Source organism: Typopeltis vanoorti, chromosome 7, assembly GCF_054136105.1.
Source record: "Typopeltis vanoorti isolate ZY-2024b chromosome 7, IOZ_Tvanoo_1.0, whole genome shotgun sequence".
Lineage (NCBI taxonomy): Eukaryota > Metazoa > Arthropoda > Arachnida > Uropygi > Thelyphonidae > Typopeltis > Typopeltis vanoorti.
Genome location: NC_143555.1, coordinates 64,352,053 through 64,379,519, shown reverse-complemented (window position 1 = coordinate 64,379,519; position 27,467 = coordinate 64,352,053). Strand labels below are relative to the sequence as shown.

The window sequence follows — 27,467 nt, the reverse complement described above, 5'->3', positions numbered from 1 at the left end:
TCTCATTTTCTTTTGTATTGCATTAAAACCTAGTAGTCGTTAAAAGTAATTTTTCTTGTAATATTAGTTGGAAAATCATTAGATAAGAATAATTATTTTTCAGTTAAAAAAATGTCCCCCCCCCATACACATGTAACTTGTGAGAAGTGGAAGGTTTTCCCAGGAACAAATAGCATTAATGCATTCTTTCATTTGACACTTGGGATGGATGAAGATTGCAGTCAAAAGGAACAGCAAGTACTGCTCTGCTTACCTTAAAAGAATTTTATTATAGGACTGTCAGCTACAGTGTTCTGTAACTCTGCTCTGAATTGTCCTCTGTAATCCCAAATGGATCTTAGAATAGTATTTAATTTGTCTTTGGAGGGGGGGGAACTTTGCTTTTGCAGAGTGTTCACCTTCTTCTTCTGCAGCTTATTCCACTTAAGTAGGGTTATTGTTTTTAGTGAGTCTCCTCCACATCATCCTGTCTTGGGCTGTAACCACATGCAAGTTCTTCATCCTCAAATCCTTCTCCACCAGCTCCCTCCATCATGCAGATGGATGTGCAGGGGGACGATTTCTTCCCACATATTCATCCTCACTCCTTATCACATGACCAAACCATCTCAACTTTGCCTCCTGTATCTTCGCTCCTAAGTTCGCAACTTTCACCGTTCCCTTACGTAGTCATTTCTCGGATGATCCTTTCTGGTCATACCGCATTCCACCTAAGCATTCTCATCTCTGCTATCTCCATCCTGCTGATGTTATTTTTCCTCAGGGCCACAGTCTCCATAGCATATGTCATAGCTGGTCTCACTACTGTCCTGTAGATTTTGCTTTTTAGATTGATAGCACTCCAGCCATTTCTCTCCAGTTCCTCCATCCAGCTTGTATTCTACATCCCACTTCCTTCTCAGCCTCTCCATCCTCTTTCACTGTTGAACCTAAGTATCTAAAGTCCCTAACCTTTCTGATGACATTTCCTTCCAGCTCCAGATCTGTCTCTTGGCTGCCATCCACTTGACACATATACTCTGTCTTACTACTGCTCAGTCTCATACCTCTCTCTCTTCCAGTACTTTCCTCCATCTTTCCAGTTTAGCTGCCACTTCTTCTCATTATTCTGCACACAGCACGATGTCATCCACATACAACATTGACCAAAGCACATCTTCTCTCACCTCCTCCTCCATCACCCCTCCATCATAATATTAAGCAGGAACGGACTTAATGCTGACCCTTGATGCGAACCAACTCTCACTTGAAAACTTTGTCTCTCTCCCAGGCAGGTCTGAACTCTTGTCTTCACATTTCTGTACATCTCCTGCACCAACCTGACATGTTTTTCTGGTACCTTCTCCCTTAGACACTTCCAAACTTCTTGCCTTGGAACTCTATCGTACACTTTCTCCAGATCGATAAAAACCAGGTGTAGTTCCCGTTGTTTCTTTCAAAACTTTTCCATCATCTGCCTTAACCCAAAGATAGCATCTGTCATTGATCGACCAGACATGAAGCCAAATTGCTCCTTTGCAATCTTCACCTCCTGCCTCAGTCTTTCATCAAGAACCCTTTCTAGGATTTTCATTGTGTGAGACATCAATTTTATTCCTCTGTAATTCTTACAGTCTTGTGCATCCACTTTACCCTTGTAGATGAGACGAGAATTCTTTCCCTCCACTTCTCGGATATATTTTCCTGTTGGCAAATTTTCACGAACAGGTCCCACAGCAGGTCAATTCATCTTTCCCCAGTGCCTTCCATGCCTCCACTGGGATCCTGTCAGGGGCCCACAGATTTTCCATTCTTCATCCTCTTTATGGCCTCCTTCATTTCCACTCTACTGATGTTCTGCACCATCCTCTCATAAGGCTTTTCCTTATTCGAAAGCCCTTCAAAGTATATTCTCCATCTGTTTCTTATATCCACATCCCTCCTTAATACTCTTCCTCCAGAGTCTTTCATCTGCCTCACATGTAAGATGTACTTTGATGCCTTATTTCTACATGTTGCCAATTGATAAATTTTTCTCTATTATTCCTTTGTTTCCAATTGATCATAAAGATCTTGATATGCCATGGCCTTTGCCTGTGCAACAACTCTCTTGGCTTCTCACGTTCTCTCTCTCTCTCTCTCCTCTTCCACTCTTGACTCATCCCACTTCTGTTTTGCCTTCCTCTTAGTCGTCACTGCTTCTTGTACATTATTATTCCACCACTAACCCTCCTTCTGTTCTCTAATCTTCCACCTATTAGTTATTATACATTACTTTTATGAACATTGTGTAGATATACATTTTTCTGAGAATTTTATATTAATAGTCTGCATTATAATCTTCATTTTGGCTTATTCTCTGGTTTCACAGCTTTTTCCTTCTTTTCAGCCATTTTAAGTCCACTGCTGGCCGAAGGCCTCCTCCAACTCTTTCCATCTTTCTCTGTTCTTAGCTATGGTTGATTAATTTTTTCCAACAAATTTTGACAGCTCATTGTCCCATCTTCTTTTAGGACATCCTCGGCTTCATTTCCCTTCTTTTGGAATCAACTTTGTTAGTATGGTGGTCTATCGTTCATCTTCTCTTCTGGATAGATATCTGGCCCATTTCCATTTTAGTCACTTGTGGTAAAGAATGGTGTCTGTGATATGAGTCCTGGCTTCTTATCCAAGTGTTTCATTTCTTATCTTTTAATGTGATGCTTAGCATCAACCTTCCCATTTTTCTTTGAGTTGTTGCTAGTTTATTTGTCAGTGCTTTTGTCAGAGACCTAGTTTCACAACCATATGTGATGACTGAATAAATACACTGGTTTTCACAGCTACCTTCATTTAATTTTTTTTATATCTTAATTATTTCTGTCTTAAAGCTGCTTTATTGTTAAGCTCTCCAAAAAAAGTGCTTGTTAAAACATTTCTATCCCTAGGGCTTTTTTCCAGCAAACTTCTGGATTTTATCTAACCAGTAGAGTTGGGATTACTAAATTTGGCTCATAGTAGATCCAAAAGTGGATAGTATTACTCAGTTTAGTTCATGGTAGATCCAGATCAGTTCTAGGAGATTTTTATCTAAACAAAAAGGGCCTTCCAAATTTGGTAGCCACCTACTCTTATTACTTAACTCTGTATGTATTGCCCCATTTTCCTCCACACATGTACACACACACACCACCACCAACTGTAAGCTCCACCCGAACTTCTACAGATTTTATCTGTACAATGGGAACTAGGACTATAATAATAACACCTGCCAGCCTGGTTGGCTGAGTGGTAAGCATACCCACACTCCAACCAGCAGGTTGCGTGTTTGAATCCTGCTGTGGGCATGGATGTTATTGTCTTTAAGTGGGAGATGAATTTCATTGCCTGGTGTGAGTTAACTGTCCCGATTATTGGAGGCCTTAAGTGGCTTGAAAAATTTCCATGTTTGGTCTCTAGAGCAGGATTTCCGGACTATGTGAAATTAAAGAAAAATTATGTAAAAATGAAGGGGAAAAAAATCCTAAGCCTATCCACAGTACAAAAGTGCTGTAAGTTTAATAATAACCTTTTGTGGGTTGGAATCACATAAATAAATAAACTGTTAAATGATTTTAACAATTATCTTTGTGATAAGTAAAAATTCCACAGAATAAAATATTTTATAATGCTCTTCATGGCAGTATTTGCAACAGAACTATATTGTGAGCAGTTAAAGGCAGCCACTATCTGCAGATATATCAGGTGCTATCCTCCTTCAATAGTTTATGAATGTGGTTTATATCTGATGGGATGTCTTTTTCACTATTCCCCATATTCATGATTGAATGCTTTAAAGTGAGCAAAACTGTTTTGTCTTGTTGCCTATTCAACTAAAGCCATAAACTGTGTTGCTTGCAAAAGATTAACTTTTGCACTGCCCTCCTTAGCAATTGTCAAGAACCAGTAAAAATTTCCTAATTTCTGTTGTAATTCCATGTCAGAACTCATAAGCCAGTTATTAAAAAAATTCTGATATCATCCACGCATTTTTGTTTGCATGGTACTGAACTGGTAAACTCTCCATTCTAATCCCTTTAAAGCATCGAGGTCCCCTTTTCCAGTAACTATCAGCTTTCTTCTTTTTCATGTAGCTTCCTCAGTGAGAGGGTACAGCACCATGTCCTTCCAGTTCTCTCTGTTGGTGGCTTTCCTTTTTGTTTCTGCATAGCCATGTGATCCTGTCTATGATCTTATCTTCAAGCCATGTCCTTCGTTTTTTACCTCTTGATCCTTTTCCCATAATTTTTCCTTCTAAAACTGTTAGTATCCTCTGTCCTGCTGAACCTCTCAGTACATGTCCTACCAATCTCATCTTTCTCTGGATCATTTCCTGTAATAAAGATCTGTGTTCTCATTCTCTGTAGGACATCTGTATTTGTCACATGTTCTGTCCATGGGATTTTCAGAGCTCTCCTATAGCACCACATTTCAAAGGCCATTATCTGTTGCGTTACTCTCTTCTTGAATATCCAGGTTTCACTTCCATATGTGAAAATTGGCCACACTAATGTTCTTATCATTCTTTTTGTTGTCTCAATACTCACAGAACTTCTGGGCAGATCTTTATTTTTCCAATCTTTAGCTATGGCTGTTCTTATTTTTATTTCTTTATCTTGCTTTCCATATGCAGTAAAGTAGGTACCTAAATATTTGTATTTTGTTGTATGATCAATTTTCATATTCGTGTGGACAGACTTATGTGTTCGTCGAACATGTTGTTTATTATTTTAACGGTATAATAGAACACAGAAACTAAGTAAATAATATATTTATTAACTTGATGCTGATATTTCGCTGGTATTATAACCAGCATTAGTGTCACAAATGCTGGTATTATAACCAGCATTTGTGACAAACAGTGTTTTTGTGCTCTGAAGATGCTGGTTATAATACCAGCGAAATATCAGCATCAAGTTAATAAATCAATTATTTACTTAGTTTCTGTGTTCTATTATACCGTTAAAATAATAAACAACAATTTTCATATTGTTTATGAATATTTCTGGCCTTGATCTGCTTTTTTTTTTTAATTGAGATTTTCATAAATTTGGTCTTTTTTGCATTTATATATAATCCAACTTCTTTACTTCTTCAATTAGTAGCTGCATTAATTTGATTAATTTGTTTCTGTTTTCTACTATTATAATGGTATCATCAGCATATCTAAGATTGTTGTATTTTATACCATTGATACTAATTCCTATTTTTTTGTTTTTCAGTCTTTTTCATCACTATCTCACTATAGATACTAAATAGATTTGGTAAAAGGATACAACCTTGTCTAACTCCTCTAATATTTACTAATTCCTGACATTTGACATAACTCTGCAACAAGATATATGAGTTGGATAAAATAATGGAAACACTTGTTATACATACATATTTCTTTATTAATTTTGTGTTGGACCACTTTTTGCCTTAAGTACAGCCTGAATTCTTCGAATGGATTCAAATAAGTTTTGAATAGTTTCTGGTGGAATTTTGTGCCATTCTTTCTGAAAAACATCTTCAAGTTGTTTTAAAGCTGTTGGAAGCAAGAATCTGTTTCTTATTCTAGTCTCCAAAACTAACCAGAGTGGTTCAATATTCAAATTTAGTAATTGTGGTGGCCAGGGAAAATGTTGAAGTTCACCTTCATGCTCTTCAATTTACGACTGCACGGTCTATGCTGTGTGAATAAGGACATTGTCATCTTGGAATACTGCATTGTATGGAAATAACATTTGGATCATGGGATGCACTTGATGACTGAAAATGTCCAAGTACTCACTTGCAGTAATTCTACCATGAAGGAACCATGCATTACAGATTGTAGGCTTCCTTGGGTGTTATACAAACATAAACTCATCCTGATGTAGGAAACAGTATGAAGGTCAACTCATCTGACCACATCACATTTCCAGTTTTCTGATGTCCAGATTTGATGTTCATGACAACTGTTTATGCATCTGAGCATTCTTTTCAGTAATGAGAGGTTTAACAATTGCATCTCTACTGTGAATATTGTATTTATGAAGCTCATGTTGGACAGTTTTTGTGGAAACAGGTTCTGTTGTTACCTATGCTGCAGTAGTTCTGTGATTTTTCAAAACAGTCCTCAATATCTGATGATCTCGCTGTCATTTTTTTATTTTTGTCCACTGTTTCTCTTCGATGATGTTTTGTCATGATCTGTGTATGTCGACATAACCTTAGAAACTGTCGATCTCAATACACCTAATAATATGACAGTTTTTGTCACTGATGCTCCAGCTAAGCATTCACCAATGATTTTTTCTCTTTCAAAGCCAGAGAAGTCTCATTTTCCAGTATTTTAATGTGAATTATCACTCAGTACAATCACTAATGCACTTGAATGAGAACTATGGACTGTAAACAAACAAAACAAGAACATTCAGTGCTGCTATCACAAGTTTTTTTCAATGTAGCCAACATTTTGTCCAGCCTTGTATATTATTATTATTATTATTATTATTATTATTACAGGTATCTCCATGGAGTCAGTAGACTCATCGCAGGAGACCCAAACTAGCAAAACAATATGTCATATCTCTTCTTGAATTCATTTACAGACGAAGAGCTCACAACTAAGTCAGGCAATGAATTCCACTCATTCACCACCCTCCAGGCAAAAAACCTTGTTCTGACACCTTTGTTAACCACACTCTTCTTTAATTTCCAGAGAGGACCTCTTGTTCTTCCATCACTATCACACAGCTGAAACATTTCCCCTGCATCAATCCTATAAAAACCTTTCAGTAATTTGAATGTTTCTATCATATCCCCTCTTCTTCGCATATCAACCGATCTCTGCAATCCACAAGCTCTCAATCTATCAATGTAGGGAGCATTTTTTATATCACTTACCAACTTGGTCACTCTTCTCTGAACCCTCCTCACAGCCTCCTCATCTCCAAGGAATTCAGGTGACCAGACCTGAGCACAGTAATCCAAATGTGGAAGTATCAATGCTTTATAAAGGGGAATAATAACCTCTTTATCTCTGGATGTCAGTGTGTTCCTCAACAACCAAGTAATCCTATGTGCAATCTTGGACACCTTAGCAATGTGTCCTCTGAACTTCATCTCCCTATCTACCAATACCCCTAAGTCCCTAGCCTCATCAATCTCTTGGAGTACCTTTCCATCGATGTAGTACACAGCTGGTAATCTTTTAATCCCAAAATGCATGACTTTACACTTTTCTACATTGAACTGACATCCATTATCTTTTGCCCATTTTACCAGCTTATTTAAATCCTCCTGCAAACTTTCAACATCAGCTTGATTTTTTATTGCACTACACAACTTTGCATCATCAGCAAACAACTGAATATCTCCCTTTAAGCCATTTCCTATATCATTTATATACAAATTAAACAACATTGGCCCAAGCACAGAGCCCTGAGGCACACCACTGGTCACCTGCCTCATTCTGGACTCGGCTCCTCCATTCACCACCTTATGGTATCTCTCCCTGAGCCATTCTCCTATCCATATCACCAATTTAATATCCATTCCCATCTGCTCCAATTTGTGTAACAGTGTTCTATGGGGTATCCTGTCAAAAGCCTTAGCAAAATCCAGAAATACCACTGTGTAGCCAGTTCCTTTGTCCAACTCAGATGTTATTCTATTAGGAATAGTTAATAGATTGCTAAGGCAGGATATACCTTTAACAAAACCATGTTGGCCTCTATAGAGTATCATATCCTGATCCACCCATTCTTGAATTTTGTCTTTAACCAACTTTTCCAATACTTTTACCACTACTCCTGAGATGGTGATTGGTCTGTAATTAAATACCGCAGTTTTAGAGCCACCCTTATGCAAGGGAACCACTTTGCCTAACTTCCACTCCCTAGGGACCATACCAGAGTTCAAACTTAAAATTAAATATCCAAGTAAGAGGGGTTGACAATTCATTTCCACATTCACATAACACCCGAGCTCATATTCCATCTAAGCCTACAGCAGTGTTTGCATTTAAATTTTGCAATATATTTAATACCTCTGATTCTTTAGCTTCAATTCTCACATTAGGTATTGCATTCATTGATCCAGTATAGCATGTTTATAATAGAGAACTATCCAGTGTGGCCCAATAAAAATAGCTGTGTTTCATTAGTATTGCTGGTATCATCAGCACTAAACTTTTGAATCAGGATTACATAATTTTTCTAACACTCCATGTGGTAGAGGTTACTGACTGGCTCAATCAATGGCATTGTGGCCCAAATAAACTAAACAAGTTGTTACTATATTCTCATTTTGTTTTTGTTCACCTAGACTTGTCCCAATAAAATGACTGGCATGATTAACCAGTGAACCAGTTATCTGGAATCTATTGTATATATAGTTAACTTACTCTCCATGACTGACTGGTATATAAAAGATTGAATATAGGAAAAAGAAGGGGTTAACAGTATTATCCTGTTCTGAGACAAGTGCTCTTTTGATCTGAAGATGCTGTTTTGAACCCAGCAAAATAGTAGTATCTTAATAAATTCTATAATTTTTCTTCTTCCCACATAGTCTGGCGAGTTGCTATAAAGGGTGATGCATGTTTTATTCTGTCTACTTCCCAATGTGTGTGGAATTCTTTCAGTGGAAGTTTAATAAAATTAAAGTTCTATTGAAGTTTGGATTTTTGCAGTATGTTGTCATTAAGCTAATTTATTTACTTTTATTATTATTTTTTTTGTGTGTGTGTGTGTGATTCCCACTCGTGAAAGGTTGTAAGCCTTGGTATTGTGAGTGGGCTAAAGATTTTTTTTTCTTATTTTTCTTTCTTTTTTTATTTTAATTTTAATTTATTTTTTACATAGTCCAGAAACCCTGCTTTAGAGACCAAACATGGTACTTTTTTCAAGCCATTAAAGTTCTCCAAGAAGCAGGATGGCTGCCTCACACCAGACAATAAATGCAGTTTTAAATCCTGTTGGTTCGAGAGTGGATACTCCGACTTAGCCAGCAAGATAGTTTGTTTTGAAAACATATTTTTAAAATTATTAATTATACGAAGAGCCAAAGGCTTCAATTCGGTGACATAAACTTATTTAAGTTAAGGGATATTACATCCCATATTGTTTCATAGCCGAATAAGAAACTCAAAGAGTTTCATGCCAGGGTCAGTTGTAACACTATCCAGGTATTTGCTTATGCTTGGACTCTCCGAACTTTATATATTTACTATATTCAGCATAAGACTCTTTGAGTTTCTTATTCGGCTATGAAACAATATGGAATGTAATATTCCTTAACTTAAATAAATATTCTCTTCTTATTTAAAAACAAGCAAAGAGTGTTTACTCTTAAATTGGTTTATTTTTTAAAAAAAGTTTATAACAATTTATGAAATGATTTATAAGTTAGTCACTTCAGTAATAACTGATTTTTTTTAATGGACTATGGATGATAAGGTTGAAAATATAAATATTCTGCCTGTTTTGTAGGTTTATGGTATGTATGAATGTCAACGTTTGTTTATAATTTAGATTTTGCGTATAAGGAAATAAGAATTTAATACAAATGCCAGTATGTTAGTTAAATTTTGAATTTGAGCTGAATCATGTACTCTGATTGGATAATAGTGATTTATTTTAAATATGAGACATTTGGTGTTGATGAGTTAGGCAGATATATATGTGGACAGATTAAAGACAAATCAGGTGTGTGGTAGTCTTCATAGTAACTCCCCATCCCAAAGTCTTGCCAGTCAGATCTCTATTTGAAGTATTAAAAAAGAAGAAAAAGAAAAAAGCCATCAGAATCTTCAAACAGGGAAAGCATGTAACTGGCACAGATATTTGACCAGGAATTCTTCACTCATAGTTCATTCCACACACACACACACTCGCCATACTCCATAAGAAGAACCTGGATCTCATGTTCTCTCCCCACCCGAAGACCACATTCTCTTAGTCTATTCACATACGAACAGTTCCGTATACCAGATGTTAACTCTTGCTCACCTGTGTTCGTCTCCTTTGAACCTAGATGACGATTAATCGCAACAATCACCACCCAGTTATTGTTTCCTTTAATATCCAATGTGATAAGTTAACCACCTTAGCAGTGTTCACTTCACTGACACTGACCACTTAAAGCAAGTTTCAATTGATATAATACTCTGCTTGCAGTGTCCTTCAGGCCAAAATGCATAACAATACAGTTTATTTTGATCAGCCTACAAGGAATTTGTACTTGAATATCCTTTATCATCCTTCCTAACTTGCATCATCAGGAATTATTCTATATTGCTGTCCAAAAGAACTTCATGCGTTTGCTTACACTTGGATTAAGGATGAAACCAAGAATATAATTTTTTGGCATGTTTAATTTATAGTATAACCAAGTGGAAAAATTTTCAATATCTGTCTCTAATTCAGAGTATTTTAATATTAAGGTGTGACACTTTTTGGCTACTTGTATGTGGAACTATGGCTTCTGCATTACTTCATCCTTGGTATCACTTCTGGGTCTGGCTCCAACTGATGAGACCTCGATAAAGGTTGAAACTGGTCTGGGTAGTGGCCCTTCCCATAATGCATAGCATTATACATATTCTTAAGGATATGTGCATTGCATTCTGGGATACTAAAGCAATTGATGCAAAGTCCTTAGCATCTACATACAAGTAGCCCAGTAGTGAAGAGACTTTGCTTGCAAAGTTTTTTGCTTACACTTGGATAAAGGATGAAACCAAGAATATAATTTCTTGGCATCTTTAATATATAACGAATGCTTGGTATAGAACCCTGTGATATCCCTCTAGTCATCACTCTTCTTCTCTTTGACTCTGCACCTCCATATATTAACTTAGTTTGATTATTTTTCCATTGTGAAGTGGATTTAAGAGTGCTGTGTTTAAATGTTTGTTAGTTACACTAGTAATGTTCCTTTCAAATGGTTCATTGTTTTTTTTTTCTTTCTTTTTATAGAAAGCATATCCTAGAAGATATTTGCACACTCACCAACCTGAAGCCCAACAGAATGGTATTCAAAAAACACTATCACACATAGCTAGACCTGTCTTTTTCAGTTTACCACTCAACTCATCTACCTTCGTTTCCCCCCCCCCCCCTTTTTTTTTTTTTTTTTTTTTTTTTTTTTTTTTTTTTTTTTTAGCCAATGGCCATAATCCCCTCCCCCAAATAGATAAAATGCTCCCTCCTGCTGTCTGGTCTCATCTGGAGGCAGAAGGGTTTTTTCCTCCAGGAAACTCAATTTTTCATCGTATAAAACAAGTAAACCATCCAAGAGACATACACAAAGATAATATATTATCCTCATAGCCTTAGTTGCTTCAACTGTAAATCTAAATCAGCCAATGTATCTCCCCCTCAAAATCCCTAATATACAAGACCTAACGAAACTATTACTATATCATATATTCAAGGCACTGAAAACATATCCTGAGTTAATAAACCACCCATTATATTATATATATATTTGATTAATACCAAATTTTTATTGTCACAAAGAACACAGATAACCATGATAAACTTTCTTCTCCTCCAGAAGAAAAACTAAAATAAACATGTATTTAGACCCAACACTTAAGCTGAAACTAGTGCCAATACCTAAACTCATCTTCAGGTTTAATGGAATGAAAATAGCAGAGTGAAATAATTAAATACACGTTTAATAGTTTAAACATTTCATCTGTTACAGACTCTGAAATTTATAACAACACAAAAAACACATTACTAGAAGATGTTTGACCTGAAGTCTTAAGAGGAGTGTTCTCTATGAGTGCTGTCATCTAACTTACTACTAGGCAAGAGGTCCAAGAATTTGTTTCCCAAATCTTGGGAAGCTTAACTTAACTATATCTCTAGATTTTTTTATTTTTTTTATTATTATTTTTAATAACTGCTGCTGATTCTAGAAAAAAAAAGTCTTTCAGTTATGTATTTATTGCATAGTGGTTTTTTTCCCATTTTATTCTCTGCAAGGTGTCCAAAGCATGATCAGCTAGACTGACCTGGCTGATCCCTTTGGCATTGGATGTATTCTTCAAAACAGTTCGATCTCTCAGTTTGTCCATAATATGACAAGTTGCAAGAACAAGGATTGGAGAAGGATGATTAGTACATATCTGGAATAAAGGGTGGGGGGGGGAGTCGATCCTCGGGAGAGAACAGATTCTTTAAAGTTCTGGCTATTTTTTCTGGTGTCTCTTGAATATAGTAATAGCATTACTGTAATCTGTACGTAGAGAGGGATGTGAATCTGCTTGGTAGAGGGTGTAGTGTGATTCATTGCTTCATAACATAGCTTTCCAAGCTTCCACATTCCACTGTACACGCTCTTTGCATCACTGAAAATGATGCTGCATGTTGGTTTGGGTAATATGAGGCTTGCATTCTGCAGTCCTACTATGGAAACCCATGTATGAGCCTCAGTTCTCAATATTCAAAAAGTGTGCAGATTCCAGTCGATGCCCAGAACTTCGCATTCAATGTGTAGGCTGATGAATGTGTTTTACATATTATTCTTTATAGCATCCTACAGTTACATTTAGTGTGTGTGTGGTGGGTTTCTCCATATTTCAGTATGGTATAACTGATTCCTGTCGATGACATGAGGAACTTTTATCTAGTCTCTTTCGACTAAAGGTGAGTTAGTCGGTCTCATACAGAGTTAGAGGGTTTTTTTTACCTGGACTTCGGTGTTTCGTCCCTCAGAATAGGCAAACTGGCCCTGTGAACACACACATGGATCTACAGTCATAAATATACTTAATCCCTCACTAGGAAGGGGAAACCCCATATGAATAAATAAATCGCTGATTATTGATCTGGGATGACCCAATTTTGTCAACAAGTTGCTGAACAGATAGACCTGCAACATGGCATCCTATCATCATGCCTCTTTCAAATTCCGGCAGTTCCTTTTCGCAGCCATTCACTTGGATGTGGTTCCACTGACTTGAGAGCATAATATTCCTCCAATTTATATCGGATACAAACATGCTACTTGTTACATGGCATGATGCACTTTGCCCATGGAGATGTCAGTGAACATCTTTTCAAGCAGTATATGTTGCATCCATAGGAAGCCATCATGCAGCTGTCAAAAGAAATGAAACAGCTAAGCTCTGAGCATTTAAAAGTCATTCCCACTTTGATCATCTTTGAGTATTCACTACATTACAAAAAGGAAACATGGAAGTTTATTACCGTATTTACTTGAATATAACTTGCACTTTTTGCCCCAAAATTAAAGTTAAAAAATTGTGGTGCAAGATATATTCAGGGATTTTCAGAAACTAAAGTTTTTTAGGCAAAAACTAAATTGACATTTATAATTAAATCCTCAGTATTCATTATAATTTATAATTGCTCACATTATTTATAAAACAAATGCATTTAAATTTTAATTACCAAAGTTATTTATGCGATCGGCCTCTCACCTTCATCACACAATATATTTGAATCTTTAGTGACAATGCTTCTGTAATTAACTTAAAACACACAGTTTCATTCTTGCTTGTCCTTTTATAATTTTGGAATCATAAGATCTTTGAGTTTGAAACCATCACTGTAACTTGAACGTTTCTCCATATTTCAAGCAGAAATTACCAGTAATTTACAAGACTAGAGATCCATAATGAACAATCCTTCATGAATGACTAATGAGAAGTGAAAGCAGAGCGTAAAACAGACAGCAGTGGTAGGCCGGTAGTGATAAAGACGTACAGTATGAACCAAAGAGCGCGCGACTCAACAACAAAGGCAAGCTGACAGTTGTTGAGTTGAAATGCTGTTCTCTTCAACTGATTTCCAAAATATCTGAAACTGCCATAGCAACATTCACTATAATTTCTTAGCTTTAACACATTCACATCAGGGTGGTGTTTCATCCATTTATCATTCTGACGGGACTTCTCATTACCGTTTGTGTACTGCTTCCGTGTTGCGCAAGAGGGCTCAACTGACACAAAGTTCAACCATTTGTTTGCATACTGCTTCTGTGTTGGGCTGGTGGGCAGACTCACACAAACATTATCAGCATGTTAGTTAAATTCTCAATAGAATTTTATTTGAAGTTAGCCATTGTGAACCATGATTGTGATTTGGTCAAATGTCTGGACAATAGTTTTTAGTTAGATACTGTGTTTGGCAGTACAACATATGATTTTGCTTGAGTCTATACAGCATAATTTCTGTGGGAGGGAATGTGTGATTCATTAGTGCCGTTTTTTCCCCAGTTGTCTCTAATTGTACTATTTGTTGACAAATGCATTATGCAGACTGCAAAAGTCTTTATACCTTATTCAGTGATACAATAAAACTACTTGTGTTTCTTGCGTCTACAGTATAGTGGTTGTTGAGGAGGACGTGTTGTTTACTGTGGCAAGTGAGTTACTATCACCCTGACGAGAATGTGTTTAAAGTTTTTTTATGTGCTCGGTATATGCAAAACTTTTGATTTTTTTTTTCTTAAAGTAAAATCAGGTGTGCAAGTTATATTTGAGTAAATATGATATTTTGGAGTGATTGTAATTAATCATTGCGTGCCATATTCTCATCCTGCTTATTCCCAGCTGCCATCAGTGGCATTCAGCCAGTCAACAAAATCCACAACTCACTTAGGTTACTCTGGCTGTGAATTCTAGAAGTTTTGAAAATTACATTAAAATGAGTTTCTGTAGATAATTTTTAATAGGTACAAAGTATATAACTAGATGACATACTTGTATAATATAAGTTACATCTTATGACACAGTTAATGTCTACATTTGTTGATATGTATGTTGTTGTTAAAAACGTAGAAATTTGCATTAAGAATACCAAGCCAAATTAATTTTTGGCTTGCAGTCTGTATAGATATGTGGTAATTTATGGTATCAATTTTGTTTATCATATATATGTTCAATTTTCTTTAGGAGTTCCTGGCTTGAACCTTGATACTACCAGTCAGCATCATAGTCCTGTGTCTTCCCCAGTTCCTAATCCAGGACTGCATGGCATACAGGCATCACCTATTGAAAGCTTAGGTGGCTTGTTAAATGGAGGGACCACTCTTAATACTCCCCAACGAGTCAATAGTCCTTTGGAACCATCTCTAATGAATGGGAATACAAGCATTCCATTAGGTCGTGGTATTAGCAATTCTTCTTTGCTATCTACAGTTGGTAAGTATATTTGCCATATATAAAGACTATGATTTATGAAAATAATGTTGAAATGTTAGTTGTAATACCAGAATTCTGTAAGTGTGAATAAATCTCATGGGGAGCATCTTGTGCTTTAAATCAATACCAAATATATTATAAAAAATAAACTAAGAGTACAGAGGCGCAATAATTATATAAAGTGGTAACTGTATTGAAAATGGACTGAAGGTGGTTGTTTTTGTAGGGTTGGAGGGAAGGGGCGGTCAGTGAGGATTGATAATGATAGTCTGCATTTGCACTGTTACAGTTAGGAAGATAAATTAGAAGTAATGGATAACTGGTATCCATTTAACTCCTTTAGCTGGTGCACAAAAAGAATATTATTAGAAGAAATAATAATAAAAAAAAAAAAAATTAAGAAATGAATTTCAGAATATAGGGAATGCACAAAACATTCACTTGGAAGTTCTCGGAATGTATATGATAAAGCAGTAGAATAAAAATATATGTCTGTGTACTTAGCCATTTTTGAAATAGGTGGGTATGTTGTTTTCAATAATGATATGATTGACATCAGGTGTTGAAGATACCATATAAAGGAAAAGCCATGGTTTTTATGGATATAGTGAATTATAACAGGAAATTGCCCTCCTAAAATTGATTTGATGTATCTATCAAGAGGTCAGTGGCCAGAATAACACTAAAAGTTTGCTCAAATGCCTGAACTCTCTACTAGATGGATTCTTCAGTTGGGATAATATAATGATAATATTGTCAAGAAACTGTGTACATTCAGCTCGCACTGCCATAAGAAACTACTGAAAAGGCCTGATCAGAGCACAGTTATAAACTATTCCCAATATTCCATAATCTTTGTGAGTTTGCTATGATAAGGGTTGCTGTACCTTTTTTTTATTAACTATACTAATGTTCCAGCTTATTGAGTCAAAATTGTTAATGGGTTCAAGGAGAAACCCCATTAATAAACTATCCATACAACTAGAAATTTTGTGGATAGTTTGGATCTTACATGAAGAGTCTACAGACTCAATGAAAGTTTTATATTGATCTCATACCCGAGAGGTTGAAGAACTTTTAAGCACATCAATGCTGTGTGTCGGGTGCAGTTAAAGACTGAGATAAAAGTTTCTCAATGGTTTTTGAAGAGTTGCAGGTTGTAGTTGTTTGGAAACACGTAAGGAAGACTGTTCAGAGGACAGAGGTAGATGGAATAAAAGAGAAATAGGCAAAGCAGATTCATTGTTTGCAGTTGCACAGTAAAGGGATGCTGGACAACTGCTGCTCTTGTATTAGCAGATGCAACAGAAAACGGAGGAATTGATGGTTACCAGTTCAGTGGAACAATGACCATTAAAGTATCTATAGAACAGATACAGTGCTGAAACATTGCATCTGTGAGATAGACAAAATGAATCTGCAAAAGAGGGATCATATCTGATCTGAATGGCTCTTTCCTGGACAGTGTCAATGATTTTTATGGAAGTTTTAGATGCACCACCCCAAACATGAAATCAGTATCCTAAACAGGCAGATTTAGGATTTGTATATAGTTAGGAGCTAGTTGGGTATAAAATAGCATCTTGAACGAAAGAGAGTGCCAATTTTTTGATGCTGAGGAAGCTATTCGTGTGATGTTTATGCCAGAGAGACTGGAGGTAAATGTAAGTCCAAGAAGAATTGTCTAGTAATTTGCATATTGCTGAGGGTAGAGTATGTGAGCTGAGATTGCTTTTCTGAGAGAAAAGGCAAGACTGTGTTTTGGTGGCAGTGAATGAACATGACAAGATTGTCCTTGCCCTATTGAAGAATAGTATGCAGATTCAGTGTTTAACCTTCCTACTGGTCGAGGTGGATGAAATAGCCAGACCACCCTAGCATTTTTCATGGATCAAAACTTAATTAGTATTCTACTTTTTATCATGTAATTACCCACTCCCGCCGTTAATCCCTTAACAGCAATTTTAGAGCCATTATTGGATTAACTGGAGTGGAGCGACCTTCTTGTCACTTAGCTTTACGCTCACTGTGGTACTTGGAATTTCCTGTACTGTCCTTCAATATTAGACCTTTTTTGTTGCACAGTTTATTTATTGTGTCTCTTCTCAATCCTTAAATGACCACAAATCAGCCTTTGCAATGAATTTATTTAGTAATAGTAAATTTGCAGTCTTTTTCTTCAGTTCAGTGCACTGGAACAATTAGTTTGTTCTTTCATTTTACTGACAATATAGAAGCAATTTTTTTTTTTGCAAATTTTCAAATTTTTGCATTGAGAATTTCAATATTTTGGAGTCTTTTATTCTTAAATTCAGTGCAATGGAACAATCAGTTTATATTCTTTCATTTTACTGACAATATAGAAGCAATATTTTTTGCAAATTTTCAAATGTTTGCATTGAAAATTGCATTGTTTTGCTGTCTTTGATTCTTAAATTCAGTACAGTGGAACAATCAGTTTGTTCTTTCATTTTACTGACAATATGGAAGCAATTTTTTTGTGAATTTTTCAATGTTTGCATTGAAAATTGCAATGTTAAATTATGCTAAATATTTATATTTTTTAAAATAACATTTATTAAAATAAATAATTGCTTTCTTTCCATGCATAATACCATTATATGGATCGGCACACTTCAGTTCTAGAAAGGAATTTATTTTTCGTTTTTATGAACAACAAATGATGTTAAATTGCATTACTCGATTTCCAATTGTGAGACTTTTTAATATCAAAAATTTATATCTAATATTTCATCAGGGACTCTTTGCCTTTGTCTTTTGCTTAAAATTGCAACAGATGTTTTTTGTTGGATGCACATTACTATAACATCCAGTGCTCAATCACTGTTGATATGTTGAAAATATAATATGAAGGATATCCTATTGGACTGATTCAAAATTTATGCTCATTTTGAAGATTTTCAACTTCATCTCCTTCTGCCTTCTCCTTCTCTCCTGGAACTCAATTACATAACTACTCTGTCTAAATTTCTGAATACTGCCTGTGAAAGTTTTCTTGTTTGAAAACTTTCACAGGCAGTATTCAAAATCTATTACTTCATTTTACCATTTTGACAAAAAGAAATAAGGCAATAATGTTGTTGTATCTGTCAAAGCTTCTAATTCTCTACTATCTCTTCATCATCATAATGCTGATTACAGATATAGACCATATTGGTCTGTTCCGGTCTCATTATTCATCTAAATATCCTTTTTTGAGGTCAACCCGACCTTCTCTTTCAATTGGTTTATATTTTATTATTTGTTTAGGATATCAGGTGTTAGCCATTCAATTTACATGTTTTATCCATTTTTGTTTATAATTGTTTAGTTTTTCTTCTATTGATTTTGTTTTTAGTTCTTTTAAAATATCTTTGTTCCTTTTTTGGTCTAATAATGTGTATTTTGCAGTTCTTCTCATAAATCTCATTTCACTTGTTTTTATTCTTTATCTTGTTTGTTTATTGTCCAAATTTCACTGTCATATAATAATGTGGACACTGCTAAAATATTGTATATTTTCAAGTGCTTCTTTTTGTACTATATTTGGATTGAGTGTTCTATTTATCAGGCCTATAATCTGTAAAAAATTCGAAGTTTTTAATTTTGTCTTTCTTTTTCATATGATATTTCACATCCAAGATAAACTGAAAGTATTTATCTGTTCTGTTATTTTATTATTAATCACTGTTTTACTTCTAACTGGAGTTTGTCCACAAAATGCCATTGTTTTAGTTTTATCTATGGATATTTTCATTCCAAACTGTTCTATAACGTTTAAATTATATATTGCTCTTTGTAAATTGTCTTCCTTATCTGATATTATTACCTGATCATCTGTAAGTAACAGTATATTTATTTTTTTATTCTGGGAAATTTTTATACCTGGATTGTTTGAGGTGTTTAACTGTGTTAATATTTCATTAATATAAATATTGAAGAATGTTGGAGACAGAGGACATTTCTGTCTTACTCCTTGGTTTATAGATTGTTTTTCAGACATTTTGTCATTTATTTTATTTTTATTTCATTATCTTTGTATATATTCAATATTGCATGCAGTAAAATATTAGGTATATTTATTCTTTGTAATATATCAAATAGGTAACCCTCGTATAACGCGGTTTCGATATAACGCTGTCTACAAATTGTAGTAACCCTTTGTCTTTTCATATATTTTTCAATGTTCCGCTTAAAAATCAAATTTTATCTTCGTTAAATTTGTGTATGCCTTATCGCACATGTTATAACGCGCTACAAGTAGCGAATTTATATTAGGGGAAATACCCATGTACGCCAATTGTATACCGTATAAAGTGTTTATTATTGAAAATTGTCTCCGTTTTCTGCCAGAAAATCGCATTAAAAATCATAAGTGTGTTAATCTCAAGCTGAGACTTTTATTTTCTGGTGAGTTACATACATAATTAACATGTAATGCTTTTTTTATGTAAAAAAAGTTATTTTTATAGTTAATGGCCACAAACTGCATCGACAGGGGAAAAAATTAATATTGAAAAAAAAATTTGTCTCGAAGAAAATTTCTCTCAAAGAAAAAAAATTAAAATCATGGATCGGTTGAAAAATGGAGAAAAACCAGTTGTTGCAAGGACTTAGAATTTAAATGAATCAACAGTTCGAACAATCAAACGCAATGAACATAAAATCCGAGAAAGTGTTTATTGCTGGGTCAGCGGTAGTGCAAAGCACGTTGCTCTTGTATACAATATTCTAATGAGAAAAATGGAGAAATCTCTAATGATTTGCAGAGAAGATTGTACTCGAAAGAAAATTCCTTTGGATGGAAATCTTATGAAACAAAAAAACTCTCAAAGTTTATAAACATTTATAATGCAGACCAGGTGTTCAATGTGGATGAATCCGGGTTATATTGGAAAAATATGCCAAAACGCATCTATATTTCGAAAAATGAAAGATCAGCTCCTGGATTCAAAGTTTCCAAAGATAGAATTACTCTACCGTTTTGTAGTAATGCATCAGATGATTACATGAGAAAACCAATGTTTATTAACCAATCCTCAAATCCTCGTGCTATGAAAGATTAAAATATGCACTTTATTTTATTTTGTCTAAAACATTTATGCATTATGTGCAATGAAGCTTAATTACAATTTGTAATTTTTATAATTTTATACTATGCATTTGTGTCATAGTTTATGTTTTCTTAACTTACATGAATTACCTGAATTAAATAAAAATATATTTTTGCTGGATATGTCATTGTTGTTTATATGATTAAAAAAAAAAAAACGCTTTCGGAACATAACCCTACTTTTTGTATTTGGTATGAGTCTCGCATAACGCGGCATTTCTATGGAACCTAACATCCATGTTATACAAGGGTTACCTGTATATTTTTACTTTGTCAAATGCTTTTTCGTAATCTATAAACAAAAGATAAGTTTCTAAATTCAATGCTCTTCTTTTTTCTATAAGTAGTTTTAAACAAAAAGTTGCATCCATTGTAGAGCACCTTTTTCTGAATCCATTTTGACATTTTAATATTTTTTCACTGTATATTTTCAATTTTTCATTAAGTATTCTACTATATATTTTGTAGCATGTATTCAATAAACTAATACCTCTATAATTAGCAGGTTTTGTTTTATCCCCTTTTTTTAAATATAGGTATTACTATACCTGTATTCTCTTGGTATTTGTCCGTTTGTATATTTTCTATTTAAAAATTTTAATAATCCCTGATGAAATTTTTTTCCCCAGCAAATTTATACAGTTCAGAGTTTATCCCATCTTCTCCTGCTGATTTGCCATTTTTTATTTTACTTAGGTTGTCATTTAATTCTTTCATTGTTATTATATCATTTAAAACATTTTGTAAGTTATTGTTTTATTTATTTATTTATTTATTTATTTTTTATGTTAGTATTATCTGTCCAAAGATCTGTGAAGTAATCCAAGAATTCTTTTACATCTATTTTTTAAAATCTATTTTTTACTATATTTTCAATTTCATCTTCTTGTTTTTTGCTGCTAAACCTTTTAAAGGCCAGCTTTTTATTTTCAATTATTGTTTTTATTTCATTGTCCCATATATGTAATTTTTTATTTTTATGATATTTTTTGTGTGTTCCTAGACTTTCATATGCTGCTGATGTAATAATTTATTTTATATTATTCCATTCTTTCTCAATGGCTTTATTTTCTTGTATTTTTTCTAAGTAGTTATTAATCCTCTGTTGGTATAAATTTCTTATACTTGAATCATTTAGTAGTCTTACTTTGTAATTAGATTTTGTTTCTCTAGTTTGTTTATTTATTTATTTTTTGTATTTTTTATAACCAGTTTGGTGGAAACCTTAGTTTTTCCTGCGTTAAATAGTGATCTGTGTTGATTTCTAGCCTTCTTCTGGTTTGCTGCTTTTTCATTTGCTATAAAGTAGTCTATTATTGATTTTTGTCCTCTTGCACACCATGTATTTGGAAGATTATTTTGCACTTGGTTAGACTATAATAAATTTAGTTTAATCCTTTATTCAAGTGTAAGCAAACAAAGTTTGCGCCTGAAAATATCTTCAGGACTGAGGTAAGGTGGTATATCCCTTGGCAACTCGCAGCAAAGGTGGACCAAGCTCTCATCACTCCTTGTCTCAGTATCTCCCATAATGCAAAGCACATCTCCTTGCGGACATGTATACTGCTATGCATTAAGGGAAGGGCCACTACCCAGACCGGGTAGTGGCCCTTCCCTTTATTGAGGTCTTGTCAGTGGGAGGCAGACCCACAGTGGTGATATTAAGACAGAAGCAATGGAGAGGTTATATTTACCTATACGAGTTGCCAACCGGTGTACCTTATTATTGATCTGGGTCTGCCTCCCACTGACGAGACCTCAATAAAGGTCGAAACCGGTTTGGGTAGTGGCCCTTCCCTTAATGCATAGCAGTATACATGTCCGCAAGGAGATATGCTTTGCATTATGGAAGATACTGAGACAAGGAGTGATGAGAGCTTGGTCCACCTTTGCTGCAGTTGCCAAGGAATGTACCACCTTACCTCAGTCCTGAAGATATTTTCAGGGGTAAACTTTGTTTGCTTACACTTGGATAAAGGAATTAAACTAAATTTATTATAGTCTAACCAAGTGCAAAATAAACTTCCAACATCTTTCTCTAAATCCAGAGTAATTTAATAATAAGGTAGTACACCGGTTGGCAACTCGTATAGGTAAATTATGACCTCTCCATTGCTTCTGCCTTAGTATCACCACTCTGAGTCTGCCTCCCACTGACGAGACTTCAATAAAGGTCGAAACCGGTCTAGGTAGTGGCCCTTCCCTTAATGCATAGCAGTATACATGTCCGCAAGGAGATGTGCTTTGCATTATGGGAGATACTGAGACAAGGAGTGATGAGATCTTGGTCCACCTTTGCTGTGAGTTGCCAAGGGATGTACCACCTTATATCAGTCCTGAAGATATTTTCAGGCGCAAACTTTGTTTGCTTACACTTGGATCAAGGATTAAACTAAATTTATTATACACCATGTATATTTATGTATATTTTATGTTTGTGGAATGTATTCATTATTTTTAAATTAGTATAAATTATATAATCAATAAGTTGCTTTTATTTTTGTTTATTGTTGATTCTCCAAATTTTTCTATATTATTGTTAATAATTTTCATTCCTATTCTTGCATTATTATATAATCAATAAGTCGTTTTCTGTTTTTGTTTATTGTTGGTTCTCCAAATTTTTCTATATTATTGTTAATTTTTTTCATTCCTTTTCTTGCAAAAGTAATAATCGCACTTCTAATATTCTTTCATTCCAGTATGTATAATAAGTTATTTTTGCTTTAATTGATTTATGGATTCAAATCATTACACCAGCTTTTGCACATATTTGTTTGTCCACTTCACTATATATGATATGATAATTAGTTGTTTCTTTTGTTCCTTTAAATTTCTTATTATTATGGCTATTATAGCCTGTTTTTGTTTAGGAGTGTCCCTTATTTTAAATACATTGGCTATTTTTACTAAAAAAAATTATATATTTTAGGGCATTATGGGTGAGTATTGAAGGCAATTATAACAGAATAAAAGAGGAGGAAAATTTTGTACATACCTTGTTTTGATACTAGGATGTGTTCAAATTCCATGTTCCTGCTGAAGGTTGTTTATAACAAGGGGGGGGTTGACGTGGGAAGAATAAATTGGAAACCCGGGTTTATTTTAATAATATAAATATATATATATATATATATATACAGGGTGTTCGGGATAAATTTGACAGTTTCGTAAGGAAAAAGAAAATCTTCTTTGTATCTATTAAATTTAATGAATTGACAAAAAAACATTACAGGCAGAGTTAATTACAATACTATCAACAAGATTTACTCAAAATAACCACCATTAGCATCGATCACAGCTTCAATTCTGCTTCGGAACCTCGAACAAGCTGATGCTACAGTCTCCCTGGGAAGGGCCGCAAAAACTGTTTTAATTTTATCCATTAACTGGGCTTTTGTATTACTGGAAGTGCGATTGGTGTCTTTTTCAACTGCGCCCCATACAAAATAATCCATGGGGTTAAGGTCTGGGGAGTTTGGAGGCCAAACATTTGGACTGGTGAAGTCGTAGAAATTTTCAGACAACCATTTTTGACTTTTCCCAGAGGTGTGGCAAGGGGCCGAATCCTGCTGCCATACATACGGCCTACCATTGGCTACCCTTGTTATCCAGGGCTTGACTACAGTTAGCAACTCCACGAACAAAGCCCGAATTCCAATGCCAGGGTTCTTCAACACCTGTTCCTGCAGATTTGCGAGGAATTCTGCTGTACGAACGCAATCAGATCGTCTGCTAGGGATCTTTCTTCTTGCTACATCCTCGTAGTCACCATTGCAAGTCTCTAGTTCATGCCTGATTGTTTTTACTGTATTCAGGGAGCATTGGGCAGCAGTCGTAATATCCTTATTTTGATGGCGGGCACGAATCATCATGATACAAGTTATTCTCTTCCATGATTCAGGTGGGTTCCAGCTATCCATCCTTTCTGACATCTTGTATATGAATGAAGAAGGGTCCAAACTTTTAAATGAAGAGAAGTGTGTGTTAATACATGTAACTTACGGAAAAATATAATTAATTATAAATATGTCAAATTTATCCCGAACACCCTGTATATTATTGTGTTTAAGGGTGCTTTTTTTTGGGAGGGGGGAAAGGGTTTACTTATGGGAAAACTGGGGCAGGGGAGAACGTTAACGGGGTGCGAACTGTTTTGGTTGACTGACCATCATCGGAACATTTTCTGAATGAGTGTAGGGCTATGTCATGACTGCAGGTTGAACCTGCCAAATAAGGGCATTTGTTGTTGCTAAATGGCCAGAGGCATGGCCTGATTTGTAAGTTGTGGATCATCCAACATTCGGAAATTAGGAAGGGTCGGTGGACGTTGATTGAGTTTTCATCGCATTTTATGGCAATTGTTTCGGATATTCTAAGCATTGGTTCGTTATCTTGTTTGTCTATGATTATGGCCTTGTCGATTTGCGGGATATGTTTCAGTTCAAGGGCATGAGCTGCAATTTCTTTCTTCCCTGTACTCCGTATTTTATTTTTATTTTTGATGTTGCGATGTTTTTTTGTGTTTAGATGTTCCGGAATGGGGATGTTGCAATCCCGGAAGTGCTCTTGTAGTTTGGTCCATAAAGACCTAATGGTAGAGCCAGTGTAGGTGTTGTCACAGTCTTTTTGACAAGGAAGTTTGTAGACTATGTTGTGGTGTTCGAATATTTCTTTGTGTGTGAGAGATTTAGTGGGTTTTAGGAGAGTTGCTAATTTTTGGTTCGTGGTGAATACTAGCTTACAGTCCGTGTGTTTGAAAATGTATTTGTAGACTTTGTATGTGTTTTGGATGTATGGCAATTTGATGACCATATGTGTGAGGAAGTCTGTTTTGGTTGTATTGTTGTTATGAAAGGTTTTTGCCGTACTGTTCGCGTAATTTATTAGATGTGTGGGATAGTTGTGATTTTTAAAAACCTGTGTTAAATACTTTAATTCCGTGTTAAGATAATTACTGTTGGTTGAGAATTTGTAAGCACTGATAAATTGTGATAGGATGACTGATTTTTTAACAGAATATGGGTGGTATGAATTGAAATGGAGGTAGTTTCCGATATGTGTGGGTTTGTGGAATATCTTCGTAGCTATTTTGTTTTTGGTTCTGATTAATGTCAGGTTTAGGAAATCGATGGATTTGTTCTGTTCTGTTCTGTTTCCATGGTGAATTTTAGTCTGTTGCTATAATCATTAAGGGATGTGTGTAAGACGGTGATGTGTGAGGGTTTACCAATGCATAGAATATCGTCTATGTATCTGCCATAAAAGGTGATGCTGGGGTAGAGGGGGGGGAAGGGTGGAGTAGGAGTGATTCTATGTGTGCTAGGAATAATTCTGTTAGTTGTCCACTGATGTTTTGGCCCATTGGGAGACTGAAAATTTGAATATATATGGAGTTGTTGAATTTAAAGAAGTTGGCGGATATTGTGAGTTTGATCAAGTTAATGATATCATTTGGTGTTAATTTTGTCCGTGTGTGTAGGGTGTGGTCCTCTGTGAGTAGTGTGTACAATGTCTAATGTTCTGGGGATGTCCACGTTAGTGTATAATGAAGTTGTATCTAGTGTGGTGAGGATGATCATCTCGGGATGAAGTAATGTTATTTATTTTCTGGAATAGGTCGTCGTATTTTTAATCATAGTTAACGTTGTAAGTAATGGTTTGATGAGTTTGGCAACAGATTTTGACCCATAGTCTCTTATAGGAGACTATGGGTCAAAAGTTATCCGATACGACACATAGTCTCCTAAAAGAGACTATGGGTCATATCGGATAACCGTCTTTGTGGGTTGATGTTCCCGAACATATGGGGGGGGATTGTGTATGTCTCATTGTGGTTTTGTCTATTTTGTTTTGACTTTTTAAGGTGTGTAGGGTGCTGTTGATTTGTTTTATGAGGTCAGGGTGGGATCATTATGGATTTTTTGGTAGGTGTGTTGGTCGTTTAAGACGGCCGTTATTTTGTTATGGTAATCGGTTTTGTTGATGATGACTACAGTGTCTCCTTTGTCAGCTTTTGTGATCTGGATTCTTAAGGATAATAAGGCTTTTTGCAAGTCGGGAGTAATGTTGGGTTTCACTATTATTTTGCTTAAAATAAGGGACACTCCTAAACAAAAACAAGCTATAATAGCTGTAATAATAATAATAATAATAATAATAGTGTTTAAGAGGAGTAGCATGGGAATTTTCTCAGAAACAATACCTAATTTAAATTTCTTTTTTGTTTCTGTAAGAACTGCAAATTCTATATTTTCATCATTTAAAATTTTATGTAATTCTTCTTCTTTATGTGCTATGCTTCTAATGTTCCATGTAGCATATTTCACCACATTTTTCTTTTTCCCAAGTTTCTTAAACTTTTTCAGTTTGCAGTCTTTTCCCATGTTTTCTGTCTAGTTTGGATTTTGTTGAGACTTGAAAGTAATATGTGTTTTCCCTATGTCAAGTTACTAGCATGATAATAGGTATCCCAGTTGTGGGACTACCACCCTAAGGCAACTAGGCTTCCCTTTTTTAGTAGATAGTGGAAACTACAGTTGGAGAGGAAAGAGTCGCCCCTCACCTTCGAATTGCTCTAATAGCATTGGGGGCGGGGGGAGTAAGAAGTAAGAGAGAGTAGAGGAAAGAAGAGTAGAAGACCAGTCTACTGACATGATATACCAAGTGTGTGTTGTAGGAAGTAAGATCAGGTCTAGCTCAGGTATCTTGGGTTTGCCATGCAGTGTGAGCCCCTTTCTATTTCTTTGCAGTCTAAAATCAGCTGTCTGCTGAAATTATTCTAAGTTTTAGAAATACTATGCTATATTTTCACCATGTAAAACTTTATATGCATGCCACAATAAAAAAAAAGTTCAGTAGTGTTATTTATTTTTTTTTCTTAAAAAAAATTCTAAATATTGCTACTTCTACTGCTGCTGGTTGCTATTTCAGAAATAGTCTACATCTTAGAAATACTCGATAATAGTCCTCTAAGCAGGAGGAAAGGCTATAGGCTTAGATCACTCTCACTGCTATTGAGAAAGAAAAGAAAGAACACTGTCAGAAATCACGCTGAAGTGCCTCAAGCTGTAGTGCAGAATACATCAGCAGACATTCTAAACAGAAATACTGATATTTCTTTTATAGGCTGATTACAGTATTTACAATTTCTTAATTTATAATGATCAGTTTCACTTTTATTATTGAAAATTTTAACTTATTTCATAC

General features: G+C 35.0%; 1 protein-coding gene across 2 annotated transcripts in view; it reads left to right on the top strand.

Moving 5' to 3' along the window:
• The window catches only part of LOC150104731 (protein meiotic P26-like), a 298,850-nt gene that overhangs the window by 157,954 nt on the left and 113,429 nt on the right, over positions 1 to 27,467 (top strand). For both annotated transcript variants that reach the window (XM_090395315.1, XM_090395314.1), the window contains exon 8: positions 14,897 to 15,145. In XM_090395315.1, coding sequence (XP_090251441.1) covers positions 14,897 to 15,145 — 249 coding nt within the window. The remainder of the gene's footprint in view (positions 1 to 14,896; positions 15,146 to 27,467) is intronic.